The 20491-nt window shown below is 40.4% G+C and overlaps 1 protein-coding gene across 5 annotated transcripts in view; it reads right to left on the bottom strand.

Annotated features, from left to right (window-relative positions):
• Positions 1-326: 326 nt before the first annotated feature.
• shoc2 (SHOC2 leucine rich repeat scaffold protein) overlaps positions 327-20491 on the bottom strand; it is a 97724-nt gene continuing 77559 nt past the window's right edge. For all 5 annotated transcript variants that reach the window (XM_085994362.1, XM_085994364.1, XM_085994363.1 and 2 more), the window contains exons 7-9: positions 17045-17182; positions 7360-7477; positions 327-5025 (exon numbers count right to left, since the gene is read on the bottom strand). In XM_085994362.1, the coding sequence (XP_085850488.1) occupies positions 4817-5025; positions 7360-7477; positions 17045-17182 (465 nt within the window). In that variant the 3' untranslated portion in view covers positions 327-4816. The remainder of the gene's footprint in view (positions 5026-7359; positions 7478-17044; positions 17183-20491) is intronic.

The raw sequence follows: 20491 nt of genomic DNA, 5'->3' as shown, positions 1-20491 counted from the left end.
CTAAATGGCCTACTCCTTTTCCTAAGAACAGGCCCTAATGATCCTTACCTAAAAGATATTACTTTGAAACATGCAAAGACTTTAAAAAAGATAATTTGTGTTATTTATATATCTAAAAAAATTGGGTTTGGAAAAATCTCAGTATATGAAAAAGTGCTTTAAAAATGCAAGTCTGCATCTACAATTTTTGTACTCACCTTTTGCATTTTTTGTATCTTAGTTACGTGTATGAATTTATAGAATTAGACTAGAATGTCCAGCATTAAAAACGCTATTCAGCAGGTTCCTTCCATTTGTTGGATCAACATTTAACACATTATAGAATATTTGAAGTTTCAGTAAATAGTTTAATATTGTTTACACCAGAAACATTGGCAACACATTTAAATGTCAATTGCTCGTGTGCAAAATGAAATAGCAAATCAGATATACAATTATCACCTGTGATATTTGTCTTAATATTCTTACCTGAACAGAAATATTAATGGTCTTACTTTAAACGTTATAGCGGAAGTGAATGTTCCTTCCAAAACAGCAGCCAAAAATCACCCCTTCCCCACACCCAAGGATCAAAGTCAATTGTACTGTTAAGCCTTTAAAAAATCATGCAACAGTTGCAAAAGACTCAACAACAGCTCATTTACAAATTTACTATTTATAATGAATGCACTGATACACTGAAATGACTTTTATAAAAACAAAACAAAAAGGCAATCTTTTTATATAGACATAACATAATTGACAATTGGTTTAAAAATATTTGTTAACCGGTTTGTACATTATTTTGGTGTGTGGATCTAACGGTCTGATTACACTACCAAACAAAAATATTTTGTGCTATCTGGTAAAAGGCCTGCCAAAAAAGGTAGGCAACAAAGTAACCGAACCATTATTGATAGACATACTGGTTGAGTTAGCCAAATTAGCTTCTCCAAAATCTACAAGGGCTGGTGCAGAATAATTGAAAATAAGTTACTTGCTGCCTTTTAGGGATATGCATGTATAAAATCCTTTTATTTAAATTGCACTTAAATTCAAGATGTGTCTTGTATTCAGTGTGACTTACTAATCTTTGACTTTAAGCTGCTTTCCCTTCGCGACACCATATTTTCAAATGCTGGATTCTAGATAATACTAATGCAGCTTTATGTAGGAGCCAGAGTAGTAAAACTGTAGACAGCAGCGACCTCAAAAGGCAGCAGCCACCCAAAGCGATTAGCAATAGCTGAAGCTGCAAAGATCTAATCCTTTTCAGTTTGTTGGATACAACTGTCACTATGACACCATCTCTAACTGTACATTTCTCACCAGTCACACCCTAAAATCTGAATTATGAATTTTGCAACTAATCTGATAAAGCAGCTGTGTGAATGTATGAATATTTTTGCACCATATTTTACTAACATTCTAAAAAATTGTGTTTTTTCTTCCCTATTAGATAACAGCACAAAGCATGAAAAACGAACTATATAACATCCCTTACCTTCGCCTTCACGCAGTCAATAGGTCAGAAATTACACTGAGATTAATGATTACACAGTTTATCAACCAATTTCCTCATTGGAATCACAAAAATATGTTTATAAAAAGTTGAACTGTGTGGCCAAAAAGTAAGTTAAAAGGGAGTACTATCCATTCTTACTTTAAAGTACCAGTGAACACAACAATAAAGTGAATACTGCAATTTTAAAACTTCACTGTATGGCTGAAAAACTTGGGCCATTTTTCTTTTTTTTTTAAAAAAAACCAGAAGCACAAAGTTTTTGTTAGGCTTCACCATGGATCAGAAGTAAGACTCGTCAAGCGCTAAGCATTTTTTCATACTTGCTAACTGATGTGTAAAAGCAGATCATGTTCGACAGCAAGGCAAAGATAGACAAGACAGCATTGAAAAAAAAATCAAAACCAGAGACATTAATACATACAGTATCTTCTACACAGACTTTAGATAAAAAATAATTGACATGTAGCACTCTATCTCCTAGTGTTTGATGTGCCATAAAACAATACAATTAGCACCCTACAGTTCATACACTGGAATAACCACAATTACACTGAATTTAAGTTTATTCTGTCCGCTGCAGTTAAAATTACTTTGCCGTGTCCGTTTTTGTTGTTTGCTTGACATGTTTTAAATACAGAAACTTTACATTTTCATTCTTCCTGCATGCCAAAATTTCCAATTTGTAGAATACTTAGGGCCAAAGGCAAAGCGTGGAACTACCAAGCACAGGAGCCTTGCTCAATTATGCTCACATTCAAAGTACAAATCAGTGACTGTTTTGCAATGGAAACATCTTTACGATTGCACAAGCCAGTCTACTCGATACGCGTTGGGGAGAAAAGGTTTGTGCGACAACTAGTCAACAAAGCTTACAGTGGCAGCATAGTAAGCATTCAATCTAAAGAATACTGCTCTAATATTTTTTTGCAACTTTAAAATAGGTTTCATTGTGGCCACTAATTTGTTGGTCACCACTGGGGTTAGATCTCTAGTGTAAAACTGAAAGGGGATGCACATATTTCATGATAGAAACTGAATTAATACAGGGATATTCTAGAGGTATACAACTGCTAAAGGACTCTTTCCAACAAATTAGCTCTTTTGACAGTTTTCCAAGTTGTGATCTTGATTGCAATTAAGCAGACAACTCAATCCGTGGCTGCGACCACACTGGATACCCGTAAAATAGCCCCCGGTTTACAGAGATCAATTTCTGCCGTGTAAATTTTGCAGGACAGTACATTCCCTTAGAAAGGGATAAGACAACACCAAGTACATTGACTTGGACAATAAGCTTACAATGGCTTCATGCAAGGCTTGAAGTGGACATCCACTAACAAACTGATCTGGGATTAGTCAAGAGCAACAGCAAATTGTAGACAAATGACAACTCGCTCATTAATAAGCATCACCTTACTGCTGCAGGAGACACAGAAGTGGTTTCATTTCAGTGCAACTTCTGAGTTTTGCCAACTTTTGAAAGGGGAAGTGAAAAAATTGTAATTTTTTTCAGTTAACCAGTGAAATTTAAGCCTTAAAAATGCAGCAATATTTTTGGTAGAGGAGTGCAAATCAGATGATGCAAAAGCCTTCCTGTATCCAAAAAAAATGCTGACTACATGCAGTGATATGCACCTATACTAACTTTGAAAAGGCAACTGGTAATAGCCTGTACAGAGAATGAATCAACCGTTTCCAACTGGGGAACATTCCTCAAGTGAATACTGGACAGAAAGACTGGCTTGTATCAATACTATGTGCATCTCATTATTTATAGAAAGGTTCCTAAAAACTTCATCACGTTTTTCATGGTTCTACTGCACTAGTATTCACATTAACTGAGACTAAAAGGAAAATGCTCACACTTGATTAGCCCACACATACAAGTATTTGGAAAAATACATGCAGCAGCAAAAAATGTACAGTATGAGGAAAATTAGCCCTCCGTACATAGCTTCATGCGCAGATGCAACATGAAGGACAGGTAAAAATACTAAACCTTGGATTACTTGAACAGACTTGACACAGATCACCACACGTGCTTGCAAGCTGTAAAAGTATTGAGTAAAAGGTGGTTTTGCCACAGGACTTGGGGGAGGGAGAATACATTTGTATGTATCCAGGGCCCAAAATGCTTCAGACTTTATATGGGAAAAGTATTACACGTTTATTAAATGTGAACTCTTCCCTCGAGACATTTAGGGAAACATTAGCCAAGTCTGGGACCATCCATTTGCTTTGCTCTTAAGCTCCTATTTCGACCCTCAATGGGAGAAAATGATAAAATAATGGGCAACAAACTTTAAAAGCCATATTGCTGTGTATACTAGAGAGGTCATAATACAGGTAAACTATGAAGCAATGTACTGCATGATCAGTATATCCATATTATACGCATATTGCCCGTCAGCATCACAGCATTGTTCAAATCAAGTGGCAAATCTTGGTGACTACAAAAATTATGGAAAATCAAGAATATAGCAAAATTATTTTTTAAGGAAAACATTTTACTCCCAGAAAACCATTTAAGTAGTTTTTGTCAAATATACAAAACACTTGTGTAGGGAGAAGACCTTTAAATCTTTCTATCCTTTGCCTCAATTTGCTTTTTTTTGTATCTCTCTCTTTGGTTTTATTTTTCTTTCCATCCTTTGTTTTTAAATCTTTTACGGCCTAACATTCCTTGCATTTTACATCCCATTCTTTATCGGCCTTTTTTCCCCCCCTCCCTCCTTAAATCTTTAGACTTTACAATCTGACTTCCTTCAATTACTGAGTTAGACTGGGACATGAAGGAAAATGCCAGACCTGGAGCATTTACAGGCTTTTGCAATGATGACCATGATTTAGAATCCAGTGGCAGAAAAACAAAGGTGCAAGGTAACTAGCAGGAAAAACTAAGTCTGCAACTGGCACCTACTTCTTCAGATAGGGATTCCCCAGGTCCTACGCCTGCCATTTTATGCACAAAAAAGTTCATTGTAAAGAAAATACTACACTATGTATTAAATACACAGAACAGTATCTTAAATGCACACTATTTAAAAAAAAATCATGCTTATGATTTTGCAAGATTCCCCCCCCCCCACCCCAAACAAAAAAACTATACTTCTCACATTAACATATATCCATTTACTTCTGCGAGGAAACCTCAATCCAGCACTGTAATTCTTTACAGGTTTTTTAAAAATTCTAAATGGCTACGATTCCTCTATTACCAGAAACACATAATGCAGTCTTAGTAAAATTGCTTTTATATATGACAATAATGCAATTTATATTTTGTACAGTGTATGCAACATTTTGACTCAGTCAGACCATGGCACGATAAGGGCCCTGCATCTTCAGGAACTGGATGATGAAGGACGGACCACCAGCTACAATCTGTGGTGGGAGATGACTGAGTGGGCAGTTCTCAATGCTCATGATGGACAACTTGCTGCAGAGTGCCAGCTCAAAGGGAAGGCTGTGCAGGTTGGGATTATCATTTAAATACAACTCCTCCAGGTTTTCCAGTGTACCTGCAAAATATCCAAGAGTTCAATTAATGGAATCAATCTCTTGCATCGGATATGCAACTTGTATGCAGGTTAATAACAGAAAATGCTGGAAAAACTCAATATGCCAGGCAACATCCGTGGAGAGAAAAGAGTGTCAACGTTTCGGGTGAAAACCCTTTGTCAAGACTAAAGAAGCACAGGAAATGAAATAGATTAAGAGGCCAGTCTGGGAGAGAACAAGAGAAGAGACATTAAGAGGTATTCAAAACGAGACGAGATGGTGATAGGACTAGTGGAGACAAAAGACGGTTCTAGATTAGTGTTTGTATAAAGGTTAGATCACACAGACTTAGAAACATGCACCATCATCTGCTCTAGAGCCACTCTCAACTTCCGGGGAGAAAGATAGTTTAAACAACAAAGAACTCAGTGGATCACCGTTTGTTTGAGGTACAACACTTACTTTACTAGCAAACTCGAGTAAAGCAGCTGCATTGCCACACTATGGATGAAGGGGCTAGTGGCAAAGACTGGAAGTTAGGTTTTGTGTCAGTAAGTTCACTAAGGAGGTAGATTGCCATAACACAAACTTGAATGAATCAATTCAAATGAACAATTTAAAATGCATACCCCATTATAAGGCTTTTATTTGAGAATGTTTTACATATTAGAAGATCACCTGGTTTTAGCCACTGGAGGGCATTGGTAAATTTAATGTAAAATGGCTTTACTATTTAAATTTAAAAATCCAGGTTTGTGAAAGTCTGCAAAAATCAGTATTTAAAGCAACTTATTGTTTGCTTAATTATTCTGTGTACTTTTATCTATTCTACCACAGGTTTTCAAACCATACCGTAAGCAGGTCCATAAGTGAAATCAAGAGATCTGCAAGGTCAGGTTTCTGCATCTTTCTATATTTGTTGCTTTCCCAAGACATTACTTCAGTTGCTGGACACAATGTTTTCTGCAAAGGCAGCATGGTTTTCTTTTGGATAAGCGTCACCTTTTTTTGAAATTTAGGACAGAGAATCCCTAGGAGTGTGTCAATATTTACAAAAGTTGTCAGGAATGTGTGAATACCTGCAGTGGGTCCGCCACACAGAAAAGTTTGAAACCACTGCCCTCAGTTCAATCCTTGAAAGGATTATTTATACCAGTTGAAAGAAAAGTAGAAATCCCAGACTGGGAGATAAAAGAATAGCTAAGGGATACAAAGGAAGTGGCAAGAGCTGCAAAAAGGGAATACAAGAAAAGGCTTGCGAGGGATATCAAGGACAACACTACAAGTTTTTACAAATATATTAAGAGGAAGGAAGAGGAAGTGTAATGTGGGCCCCTGAATGACAGACACAGGTGATATCGTAATGGGAAAACCAGGAAATGTCAGACTTACTAAATAGCTATTAATTAGAATAAAAATTCTATGATTCTAATGTTCCTAAAAGCTGAATCACACCTGAAATCAAGCTTGACGTTCTACAGCCATTTTAAATTGTATGACACCCCAGTTAACTTTTCTTTTGAAGCCTATGAGGAAATATAAGGGGTGAAATTGGTTAACGCCAGTTGCGCAGAATGGGCCAATTGCACATCAGCCGCCCGTTTTATACCGCACCTAATTTTCTTTTCTATTGACACTGAAAAGAGAGAGTATCGGGTGCTGTGAAAAACAGGCTGCAATTCACTATCAGCTTATTTTGTGCTACAGGCGTTGACTAATTTCAACCCCCAAAGTCTCCGATAACCTTCCGCATTATTATATAAAACAATTCAACCCATGACTGCTACACTTATGCTGAAAGGGTGGCTTTCATTGCAACATACACGGCAATCACTAATGCAAATGCTGGCACCCACAGAATATATAGTAAACACATTCTTTGGCGACTAACCAAATTAACCCCTTGGCTTCACTGAGCATAATTCAGCAGCAACTTGGGATTTTTTAAAAAAGTGTTTGCGTTTCCAAACACTTATCGCATCATTTCTGTAACAAGTCAGAATTCAGAATTATATTCTAGCCTGCCAACAGGGATAATGTAAATTATTAAAATATTCAAATGAGGTGCTCCTGTGGCTTGTACAGGAAATGTTACATTAGGGCAGCAGGAAGTGCTTTTTGAGGATGAAGCACATTGTTGGGGCAGAATGGAGGGTATTTTATGCTGCATATAACCTGGGAGCGCTGGATGCTGACTGGGATGACCTGTAATGGGAAATGTTCCATTCTCCAGCAATAACAATAATGAGCACATTTAAAATAAATTAAAATAACGGCACTATGAATGGAATTTTCATGCATACTAATTCAGGGTGCAATATTTTGGGGATGTGCACTATAGATTGTAGACTTACCAATCTCTTCAGGTAAGTGAGTAAGTAAGTTCTCTCCCAGGCCAAGGTGAGTCAGACTGGTTAGGTGACCGATTCCTCTAGGAAGCGTAGTCAGCTGATTGTTGGTCAAGACCAGTTTCTGTTGGAGAAATATTTAAAGTTTTAAGCATTTGTGTACACAAAACGAGAAAAGTAAATCTCTAGGTGGTGGTGTTTTGGGATCGGCCACCTCCACCAAAACAAATGGGTATTCTACCGCTCACCAATATTGCTATCCCTTCCTAGATTATTAATTTGTATTTACTTGGGATCAATGTTCCCTTTAATTTTTTGGGGGGTGTGCGGCCCCTTTAAGGGGTTGTGCAACCCGTTCAAAATACCGCGCACGCATATTTTTCCTATTTTAAAGCCAATGAGCCGGCTGCGCGGGAGCTGCAGAGTGCTGCACGGCTCCGCGGCTTAAAGGGAACAATTGCTTGGGATGTGCTTATGAAAAGGCCATACAGGAAACTCTTTTTTAATCCGGCACCGACGGGACCGGCGTGGTGCCGGTTGATCAAAAAGTCCGGATTACAGAGAGGTATACTTTCCAAGGTACGAGAGCCTCGTACACGGCCACAGGTGCAGGAGTCCCGGTTACACGGCCACAGATCCAGGAGTCCCTGTTGCACGGCCACAGGTGCAGGAACCCCGGTTACACGGCCACAAATCCAGGAAACCCAGTTACACGGCCACTAATATATAGTAAAACTTACCTGAACCTACTCCTGAATTTTGCCGGTTAAGAGAGATTTCCGGATATTTAGGAGCCGGTTAAGAGAGAGTTTCCAGCTAAGCGTGTGGTGAATCACTCCACCAGAAGATTTGAAATGAAATTCAAACTTGAGACACAAACTATTACACAAAATGAAGCATTAAGCAAGTTGGGACTACATAATAAAGAAACCGCAAAGCATCTTGCAGCTTTCTGCAGTTAGCAGGGAGATGTACTGTAACACCATAGAAAGATTACACATACATTACAGTGGAGGGTAAAATATTGACAGAAGGCTACAGAGCGATTTGAATATTAATGATGGGCTGAATATCCCATTTTAGTAAGAGTTCAAAACTACAAATAAATGCAAACACTCAAAACTAACCACAGCATTAATAAAAGTGAAAGTGTTGTTCCAAAATTTATTATAATTCACTTAGCATAAAAGAAACACAAATCATTGCAGAACACATTTAGCACCACAGAACATCTATTTCTCCCTCTGCCCAAAATGTTGAAACATTCAAACAGCAACAAAGACTGAAAATCCAACTGAAGACATAGGACTCTCAATACATTGGAACTGGAAGACATGCCAGAATACTTAGCATATCTGAAATTATATTTGCCATCTTCACCATCTCTGCTAGTCAGCTTTGCAGACTGCATAGGTGTAACTACACTGCTGTATTTCTGTAAGATTGCAAGTTTAACCACAGTGCACTTTGACACAATTCTAATGAGAAATAACGCTCTCAAACCCAAATGATGTGCAATAGATTTTGAAAAAAATATTTTATAAGACGACATTAGTTGAGCAATAGTGCAGGGTTAGGTTTGAGGTCAGAAACTAGGGCACTGCAAGGAATACAAAACCTTCTGATTCTGTGCAGGATTTTCAGTGACAGAAGCAGACCTCCATTATGCTCCACACAGGAAAATGCATTGTATATATATATATATTTCTTTATTTAATATGATTTTAAATAGACTTCAGAGATCTGTGGCTAAGAGAAAGTTCTATTATCTCAGTGCTGCAAATAAAAATATACAAAACAGTCATGGGGAAGCCATCTAGCTTAGCTGATTGCCACAGAATTACACAGAAATTACAACACTGAAACAGGCCGTCAACACCAACACTGACTAGTTGGTTCGAACTGCCACAGTGTTGGTGTTAACATCCACATAAGCAACAGGCTAATCCCATGTGGTCATCCCTTTCCATTTATTCCCCTTTCCTTCAACCACCTATCTAACCCATTCTTAAATGTAGACGTAGTCTCTGCCTCAATCCTAACCCAAGCAATGCGTTCCACAGCCTCACGACTGTTGGTGTAAAAAGTTTCTCCTGCTCTCAGTCTTTGATCTTACAATAGCTCAGCAGTAGCACTCTGGCGTTGGAGTAAGGAGGTCATAGGTTCGAGTCCCAGTCCAGAGACTCGAGCACATAATGTAGACTGATACTTCAGTGCAGTAATGAGGGAGCGCTGCACTGTCGGCCATACCGTCTTTTGGACGTGTTGTTAAACTGAGGTCTCGCTGCCCCGAGATTGATGTAAAATATCCTATAGAACTATTCGAGGAACGGAGGAGTTCTCCTGGTGGCCTGGTCAACGTTTGTCTCTCAACCAAACACCACTAAAACTGATTACTTGGTTTATGATGTTGTTGGTGTGACAATGCTGCATGCAAATTGGCTGTCATGTTTCCCTACATTACAACAGTGACTACACTTCAAAATACTTCATTAGCTGTGAAGCGCTTTGCAACGTCCTGTGGTCATGAAAAGCACTATATAATTGCAAGTTCTTTGCTTCTTTTATATCCATGTTCCCTCATTCGAGACCCCTCAACCGCTGGGAAGAGTCTGGTTCTATCACCACTCTGTCCCATGTTTTCATAATTTTAAACACCATCAAATCACCTCTTAATCTCCTTTGTTCAAATGAAAACAGCTCCAGTTTTTAAAGAGTCTTTCTCCATGTTTATATTGCCTCATACCAGGCAGCATCCTAATGCATCTGTGCTACACATTCTATTGCCTCAACATCCTTCCTATAGTGTGAAGCCCAAAACTGCATAGCACTCCAACTGTGTCTGACTAAAATTTTATATAGATTCATCATTACCCCTCAACTATTATGTTCTGTAACTCCTGCCATAAAACTCAGAATTCCATTACTTTTTTTTTTAATGGCCTTATCCACTTGAGGTGCTGCTTTTAATGTCTTCGGAACCTAAACTCTCAAATCCCTCTGCTCTTCTGCATCACCTAGCTTCCCCCTCCCAAAAAAGTATAATTATTCCTTTTATATATATATATTTTTTTAACTAAAATGTACCACTTCACATGTGCTGACACGAAATTCCATCTGCCACTTTTATACTTATTCCATCATTTTATCAATATCTTCTTGCAGCTTCTTTTGATCCTCAGATTATCACCTGCCAATATGGACACCGCTCCATATAGCCTATATCCTAATCGCTGATTTAGAGATGTCATTTGCTGTAATCGTAAGTTAATTGCATCAGAAATTGCCACGTGTCTTTGAAACATTGCTGCAAGCCAGACGGGTTGCACTTCAACGGGAACGGGACCAATATCCTCGCGGGAGGGTTCAAACTAGCTTGGCAGGGGGATGGGAACCTAAGAATAGTCAGTAGGGAGGGAAGAAAAACAGGAACTGGAAAACAAAAATGTAGAAAGTAAATTGAAAGGACAGAGGAATCAAGGGCTAGATAGTAGTCAACAAGGAGGTTTGTCTGTACTAAATGGTATATACTTCAATGCAAGGAGTATAGCAAACAAGGCAGATGAGCTGAGGGCATAGGTAGATACTTGGGACGATGATATTATAGCTATTACAGAGACATGGCTGAAAGAGGGGCTGGTATGGCAGCTCAACATTCCTGGTTACAGGATTTTCAGATGGGGGAGAGAGAGGGAGGTCGTGCTATTGATTTAAAAGTGGATAAATCCCCAGGCCCAGATGAAATGTATCCCAGGCTGTTAAGTGAAGCAAAAGAGGAAATAGCAGAGGCCCTGACCATCATTTTCCAATCATCTCTGGCTTCAGGTGTGGTGCCAGAGGACTGCTAATGTGGCACCCTTGTTTAAAAAGGATAGACCGAGTAATTACAGGCCAGTCAGCCTAACCTCGGTAGTGGGAAAATTATTGGAAAGAATTCTGAAGGACAGGATAAATCTTCATTTAGAAAGACACGGATTAATCAAAGATAGTCAGCACGGATTTGTTAAGGGAAGGTCGTGTCTGACAAATGATTGAATTTTTTGAGGAGGTAACAAGGAGGAAAGATGAGGGTAGTGCATTTGATGTAGTGTGTATGGACTTTAGCAAGGCTTTTGATAAGGTTCCACATGGCAGACTGGTCACAAAGTTAAAAGCCCATGGGATCCAGGGCAAAGTGTCAAGTTGGATTCAAAACTGGCTCAGAGGCAGGAAGCAGAGGGTAATGGCTGTTGGGTGTTTTTGTGACTGGAAGGTTGTTTCCAGTGGGTTTCACAGGGCTCAGTACTAGGTCCCTTACTTTTTTGTGGTATATATGGTCTAAACTTGAATATAGGGGGTATGATTAAGAAGTTTGCAGATGATACTAAAATCAGCTGTGTGGTTGACACTGAAGGAGGAAGCTGTAGACTGCAGGAAGATAAATTAGTCAGGTGGGCAGAACAGTGTCAAATGGAATTCAATCCGGAGAAGTGTGAGGTAATGCATTTTGGGAGGGCTAACAAGGAAAGGGAATACACATTAAATGGTAGGACACAGAAATGTAGAGGAACAAAGGGACCTTGGAGTGCATGTCCACAGATCCCTGAAGGTAGCAGGCCAGGTAGAGAAGGTGGTTAAGGCGGCATACGGATTGCTTCCCTTTATTAGCCGTGGCATAGAATACAAGAGCAGGAGGATTATGCTTCAACTGTATAAAACACTAGTTAGGCCTCAGCTAGAGTACTGCATGCAGTTCTGGTCACCACGTTACAGGAAAGATGTGATTGCACTAGAGAGGGTACAGAGGAGATTTACAAGGATGTTGCCGGGAGTAGAGAATCTTAGCTATGAGGAAAGACTCGGTTTGTATTCCTTGGAAAAGAGGAAGCTGAGGGGAGACCTTATTGAGGTGTATAAAATTATGAGGGGCCTAGATAGTGTATAGAAAGGACTTATTTCCCTTAGCAGAGGGGTCAAAAACCAGGGGGCACAGATTTAAAGTAATTGGTGGAAGGTTTAGAGGGGATTTGAGTGGCAATTTCTTCACCCAGAGGGTGGTGGGGGTCTGGAACTCACTGCCTGAAAGGGTGGTAGAGGCAGGAACCCTAACCACATTTAAAAAGTACTTGGATGTGCACTTGGGATGCTCTAACCTGCAGGGCTACGGACCAAGAGCTGGGAAGTGGGATTAGGCTGGATAGCTCTTTGTTGGTCGGCGCGGACACGATGGGCCGAAAAGGCCTCTTTCCGTGCTGTAACTTTCTATGATTCTATAAGCAAACTCGTATAAAATATTTAGAATTATTTCCGAACGTTAGATGTCAAGAACTAACTCAAACAAACGACAAAGAGACTACCATTCACACCGTATCTATTTGAGTGATAAAATTGTCAAAAAATTTCAGAGGAAGCCTTGGAAGCCCCAGAAACGGTTATAAAAAGAGGGCCTTCTCAAGCACTTTAGTCCTCTGCTACACAAGATGGCAAACAGGGACTCCATGGTGGTTATCATTCACAATGTTTCAGAGACTCTGGAAAGATCGCTACAGATTTTGGACTCCTCTTGGAACAGTTTAAGTAACGTGCAAGTCAAATACTGTACTACTAGTCAGTTGCTATGCATCTGTATAATTATCTTGCTTGTAAATAAATGTAACTTTTAGTTTTAGCCTGGCGCAGTGGTCTGGCAATGTGATATTCACCACCTTTTGGCGTGGACTACAGAATATGGTGAGCAGTGTATTTGTCTCCAGTACACAATACTGCAGTAGAAGGATCATTAGCCCTATGGCATACTATTCCACTCATTTCATGCACAAGGGTGCAAGTTTCAGTTTATAAAGATGTGGGTCCGCTTAAGAGCCTTTTTGCGATAAACGCAAGTTTGAAGTGCTGGGAGATAGCCCAAATAGCATCATTGTTTATTCCTTGCCACCCATACCCTACCACATGATTATAAGCTATACAGTGCACTTCCTTTAATGGCTATTGTGTTACTAGGAATGCCTAATTGCACTATTTCCTTGAAACAATTTCTTAGATATCAACGTAATTAGCAGACAAGATGAAGCTTCTATATAAACTTTGTGAACTTTCATTGGAATCACTGCATGGAGATAAACAAGATTTGTTAATTCAAGGTTTCAATGGCCTGTAATTCGCAGTCAGCGACAAAGTGACGGCGATCGCCGCTGACCTCGAAGAAAGCTGCCCACAGAGATCGCGCGGCGAGAACTTTAGCGCCCTCAACGTGAAATTGATTGTAGCACTGTCAAAAGGGGAACTCCAGCGAAGAGCAGCAGTGATGTCATCAAGCTGTCTAAGCAGCCAATCACATTAAAGAATTCTCAGATAGCAAACCAGGAAATGAAAAGCACTTTCTAAAAATGTTAGAGCGCAACATAAAGATTGGGACATACACATGGGGTTACGGTAGAAGCTGAAATATCATGAAAACTTTTTAAAACAATATTTCTTTAAAAATCTAGTCATTTTAATCATTATGGAAAAGCTCGACACACCACAAATATAAAATTAGTTTTTTAGGGTCAGAACGGTTGTTTAGCAGTCAATATGCTGTTAAAACTCCAGTTACACCTATTTCAACAAGGCATAACATTTAATGGGGTGTTTAACAGCGATATTAGCTTAGGTTGTCAGCTCCACTGATTTCCAGTTATTGGGTGGGGGGGGAAATCCACAGCACAGCCAGTGTCGGAACGGTGAATGACTAACCGCAACTTCAGGATTTCCGCATTTAGCTGCGCATACACTAAATCCTGAAGTTACGGTCAGTTTCAGAGGGGTAATGACAGCGAACACCGACAGTTCACCATCATTACCCACCGCAAAATCCAGGCCATTGTATTTGCTCAAGAAAGATTTCCTGATACTTCCTACAGCATTTGTTTAAATAAGATAGTCACCAAGAAATCCAATAGGGAATTCAAAAGAAACTTCTTTATCCAAAGAGTGATGAGAATGTGGAACGCGCTACCACAGGGAGTGGTTGAAGCGAATAGTATAGATGCATTTAAAGGGAGGCTCGACAAGCATTTGAGGGAGAAGGGAATCGAGGGTTATGCTGATAGATTTAGAGGAGGAGGAGGCTTGAGTGGAGCATAAACACCGGCATGGACTGGTTGGACCGAATGGCCCATTCTGTGCCGTATATCCTATGTAATCCTATATGCAAGATAAGAAAAAAATTCAAGGATGAGGAAAGGCCATTTAGGCTCAAGATTACTCCCAACTTGCCCAGCCTAGCATCTACCTTCATCATACTAATATATTAAAAGAAAAATTGTGGGCTCATTAAAGACAGACACAGGTAATGCTGTAATCAATAATAAGGAAATGACAGACTTGTACTCATTTAACAAGTCTGTCAGTGGAGGAAGAGGACAAAATGCCAGTGGTACAAGAGACACTAAAACTAAAACAAGACGAGCAACTTATTAAAAGTACAAGTGAGGAAATTGCAGGTGTGTTTGCTTGGAGCAGGGAGAGTGTGGAATTTGATGATACTCAGTTGTTATTTCCAATACTGAAACCATTTGCATGCCTGTAAAATTCGCAGAGAGCACTGAAATAGAGAGCGCCGTAGGGAGACTGTGTGCAATTCTGGTCCCCACACCAAAACTAAATGTATACATGCATCGGAAAAAATGCAGAGGGGGGCAGCGAGACTTGTCCCAATTGGAGGTGTGGTACTCACAAAGTCTTAAATTATATTGGTAATAATGTGACTCCAGAATACTATTTCAAATGCAACAAAATAAATAGGACCAGAGAGTATCAAATGTTAGGGTACTAGAGGGATGAGCTTTAAGTGTGTTAGGGTACTAGGGGGATGGGCTTTGATGAAAAGAGAAAAATGTTCCCGATGGCAGGGGAGTCTAGAACCAGGGGTCACAGTCTAAAGATAAGGGGTAAGCCATTTAGGACAGAGATGAGGAGGAATTTCTTCACCCAGAGTGGTGAACCTGTGGAATTCTCTACCACAGAAGGCAGTTGAGGCCAATTCATTAAATATATTCAAGAAGGAGTTAGATATATTTCTTAATGCTAAAGGGATCAAGGGATATGGGGAGAAGGCAGGGACAGGGTACTGAGTTTGGATGATCAGCCATGATCTCACTGAATGGCGGAGCAGGCTCAAGGGGCCGAATGGCCTACTCCTGCTCCTATCTTCTATGTTTCTATGAATTCCCCTAAATGTCCTTCACAGGTAGGTGACTTCAAACATCTCACCTTTTGAGTAAAGAATTTAAAAACCTAAAACCAGATTTAAATTTACATTTTATTAATCTAAGCTTATGATGTTGTCATACTGACCTGACTCCTCCTGACTATCAGATAATGGGAATACATGATCTACCACAATAGAATACAACCATTATTAGGTTTTTACTATGATGCTTTCAGTATTTTATTAAAATAGAGATGGCAATGACATTTACTGAACAGTGCTTATTACACCTAGTAAGTCATACAGCTGTCACTTAGCATTTTACCAAAGGATAGCTTTTCACACATTACATGTTAAAAAAAAGATTTCAATTTTATGAAGTTCATGGGAAAATTTTTGAATTAGCAATAGCATTTCCAAAATTTGAATGTGCACAACCGCCTTAATATGCGTGACTATTTCCAACTCTTGTTTGAACAAGTCATTCAATTATATATGTATATACAGTTTATCCCCGATAAGATACTCTTAATACAAAACTTGACAAGTAGAAAAAAAATTCAAGGGCAAGTGTTCTAAATACAAATGCACTGTAGCATAATAACAATGTCTGACTGATTTAGGGGTCACAATCTACTTTTATTTTTAAATTTCCAGTGCGGTTTAATATTCTTATTTTTGGGATAACCAAATGTGCTCTCCATTTACCGTATAGCAAATTTACATGTGATCTTGTACCTTACTGAATTGTAATAAGCAACTAGAGTGGAAATGCTGAAACTGTGCACTCCAAATAGGATGGAGGAAATGGGCTGAGGGGGCTCTGAAGACCTCAAAATCTATCAACAGTAGCAAAAGCCACAATGGAAAATCTAGGGGAAAGTAAACCATTCCAGTGGTTCAATGTTCCAATTAGGCAGTTATGTAGTTACAGGAATCTCTTTTATCCAGCACTGGCGTGGTGCCGGTTGATCAAAAAGTCCGGATTACAGAGAGGTATACTTACACCAAGGTACGAGAGCCCTGGTTACACAGCCACAGATCCAGGAGGCCCTGGTTACACAGCCACAGATCCAGGAGTCCCTGTTGCACAGCCACAGATCCAGGAGTCCCTGTTGCACAGCCACAGATCCAGGAGTCCCTGTTGCACAGCCACAGATCCAGGAGTCCCTGTTGCACAGCCACAGATCCAGGAGTCCCTGTTGCACAGCCACAGATCCAGGAACCCCGGTTACACGGCCACAGATCCAGAAGCCCCGGTTACACGGCCACTAATATATAGTAAAACTTACCTGAACCTACTCCTGAATTTTGCCGGTTAAAAGAGAGTTTCCTGTATATGTTTATTTATAAACGTACCTGTGCTGGTTCCAATCCCTGTGACTGCCCAAGAACTAAAGGCATGAAGCAAACTTTGAAGATCAAGTTTACATTACAGAACATCGAGCACAAACAGGACAAAAATATTAAGGAAGGTAGCCAAGTTCAATTGGATTTCATGGTCTAATTCAAAACACTCACCTGCAGATCCTTAAGGTATGCAATTTCATTTGGAAGAGATTCAAGCTTATTTTCTTCCAAGTCCAACTCTCGCAGTTTTCTTAGGTGCCCAATGCCATGTGGTAATTTTCGAAGAAGGTTATTTGATAAGATAAGAACCTAGACATGAACCATTGTAAGAGTTAGTAAATTCATTTGAATTTCATACCTAGCAATATCTCATGGCTCACCCACTTGTTTATTAAAAGAGCACTCAGGCGCAAACAAACTACATTGTGAAAACTACAGGTCTAACGATAAATACAAAGCTAGCCAGATTCAAATCAGCACACTAGATAAGCAGATTTCCAGGGAAAAGGAGACCCCAAATAGGACAGGAGCAAGTTCAAAAGGTACATCGCTTGAGGACAATGAAGAGATGCCATTAGGAGCAGAAGCCATATTAGAATCCAAAGAGTGGAGGTGCCGACAGCGGTAGAACACAGCAACGGAAAGAGGTTCATTGGTAAGATCATCAGGAACCATTCAGAGTCAAAAAGATAAATGTTATCTTGTGGGGAACTAGCAATTGAACCATCAAGATTGGAGAAAGGTGGGAAAGGAGGATTGATAGAAGTTTCAATACAGTTTTGGCAAGGAAGCAGAAGGACTTACTGCTGATAGAACAGGAATACAGCAGTTGATGCTTCTGAATAAATTTATGTTTAGCTTTTATGTTCCATTTTATTCAGTGCTGTTACAAAAAGAAACACACAAAACCAAAAACAAAAAGATCAACACAGATATAAAAGCCTCTGCATGCTGGCACTAAGCATGGACACATTCGAAGGCCTGTGTCACATTTCAGGATTTTTGCTTTTTGATTTTGTTCCTTCACAGGAAGGATTTTGGTATTGAGTTTTACTGAAAGGTTGAACATTGAATTCACACAAGTTTATAAAGAGGGAAGCCAAAGTTTGCAGGTGTGCACTGAAACCAGACAGGCCGTTTGTGAAATGGCTCAGCTCAGTCTGCTTCAAACTACAATAAGTGTCCAAATTCTCACCCCAGACCCATTTTGCCAAGATCATAGAATGGTTACAGCACAGAAGGAGGCCATTCAGCCAGTCGAGCCCGTGCCAGCTCTCTGCAAGAGCGCTTCAGCTAATCCCACTCCCCCGCCCTTTCCCCGTAGCCCTGCAATTTTCTCTCTTTCAGGTACTTCTCGTCCCTTTTGAAAGCCACGATCGAGTCTGCCTCCACCACCCTTTCAGGCAGTGCATTCCAGATCCTAACCACTCGCTGCGTAAAAATGTTTTTCCTCATGTCGCCTTTGGTTCGTTTGCCAATCACCTTAAATCTGTCCTCTGGTTCTCCACCATTCCACCAATGGGAACAGTTTCTCTCTATCTACTCTGTCTAGACCCCTCATGATTTTGAACACCTCTATCAAATCTCCTCTCAACCTTCTCTGCTCTAAGGAGAGCAACCCCAGCTTCTCCAGTCTATCCACGTAACTGAAGTCCCTCATCCCTAGAACCATTCTTGTAAATCTTTTCTGCACCCTCTCTAAGGCCATCATATCCTTCCTAAAGTGTGGCGCCCAGAATTGGACACAATACTCCAGTGGAGGCCGAACCAGTGTTTTATAAAGGATCATCATAAAATCCATGCTTTTGTACTCTATGCCTCTATTTATAAAGGCCCAGGATCCTGTATGCTTTAAAACCGCTTTCTCAACCTGCCCTGCCACCTTCAATGATTTGTGCACATATACCCCCAGGTCTCTCTGTTCGTACATCCCTTTTAGAATTGTACCCTTTCGTTTATATTGCCTCTCCTCGTTCTTCCTACCAAAATGTATCACTTCGCACTTTTCTGTGTTAAATTTGATCTGCCACGTGTCCACCCATTCTGCCAGCCTAGCCTGTCTACGTCCTCTTGAAGTCTATCACTATCACAGAATCACAGAAACCCCACAGTGCAGATAGAGGCCATTTCGGCCCATCGAGCCTGCACCGACACATATCCCACCCGATCCCCGTAACCCCTACACCAACACATATCTCACCCTATCCCCGTAACCCCACATATTTAATCCCCCTAACACTAAGGGTCAATTTATCATAGCCAATCAACCTAACCCGCACATCTTTGGACTGTGGGAGGAAACCGGAGCACCCGGAGGAAACCCACGCAAACACGGGGAGAATGTGCAAACTCCACACAGACAGTCGCCCGAGGCCGGATTCGAACCCGGGTCCCTGGTGCTGTGAAGCAACAGTGCTAACCACTATGCCACCGTGCCATTGTTCACTATACTTCTAAGTTTTGTGTCCTCTGCAAATTTTGAAACTGTGCCGCGTACACCCAAGTCCAAGTCATTAACATACATCAAGAAAAGCAGTGGTCCTAGTACCGACCCCACGGTGTACCTTTCTCCAGTCCGAAAAACCGTTCACCACTACTCGGTTTCCTATCACTAAGCCAAGTTCATATCCATGCTGCCACTGTTCCTTTTATTCCATGGGCTTCAACATTGCGAGCAGGCCTATTATGTGGCACTGTGTCGAACGCCTTTTGGAAGTCCATGTACACCACATCAACTGCATTGCCCTCATCAACCCTCTCTGTTACCGCATCAAAAACTCAATCAAGTTAGTTAAACATAATTTGCCTTTAACAAATTCATGCTGGCTTTCCTTAATTAATCCACACTTGTCCAAGTGACTGTTAATTTTGTCCCGGATTATAGTTTCTAAAATCTTTCCCACCTTGAGGTTAAACTGACTGGCCTGTAGTTGCTGGGTTTATTCTTGCACCCTTTTTTGAACAAGGGTGTAACATTTGCAATTCTCCAGTCCTCTTGCACCACCTCCGCATCTAAGGAGGATTGGAAGACTACAGCCAGTAGCTCTGCAATTTCCACCTTTACTTCCCTCAGTATCCTAGGATGCATCCCATCCGGTCCTGGTGACTTATCTACTTTAATACAGCCAGCCTTTCTAGTACCTCATCAATTTTTATCCCATCTCAACTACCTCCTCTTTCACTATGAAGATGGCCCCTATTTATCTTGAGAATAGGAGATAGCCTTTTCTCAAACGCTCACTTCAAGGGGATGGGCAAGATACAGAAAATTAAAGTGAACCTGGTGTTTTAACCTTTTTTAATTAAAAAAGTAGAATCATCTTTGCTAAATTCAGTGAATAGCATGTTTGTGTGTGTTAATGCCCCCATTAAGGAATTCATTGGGTTAGAAATTCCGGCCGGAGGCGTGCCTCCAGAGTACACCTCCAACCCGTGAAACATTTACGAAATTACCTCCTGATGGCCAGGCTGCGAAGAGTTGCGGTCTCAGGCCTCGAGGAGGGGGGCAGCGTAATGGCCCACAGATCCCAGAGACACAGGCGGTTCAGAAGCGTACCTTGGATCACGTGGGCCCGGTCCTCCAATGACAAAGGAGAATTTCATTGCAATCATTTACGA

The sequence above is a fragment of the Somniosus microcephalus genome, chromosome 8, assembly GCF_052327205.1.
Source record: "Somniosus microcephalus isolate GS21.2 chromosome 8, FLI_Smic_1.0, whole genome shotgun sequence".
NCBI lineage: Eukaryota > Metazoa > Chordata > Chondrichthyes > Squaliformes > Somniosidae > Somniosus > Somniosus microcephalus.
The sequence above is the reverse complement of the archived record's forward strand: the minus strand, read 5'-3'. Positions and strand labels throughout refer to the sequence as shown.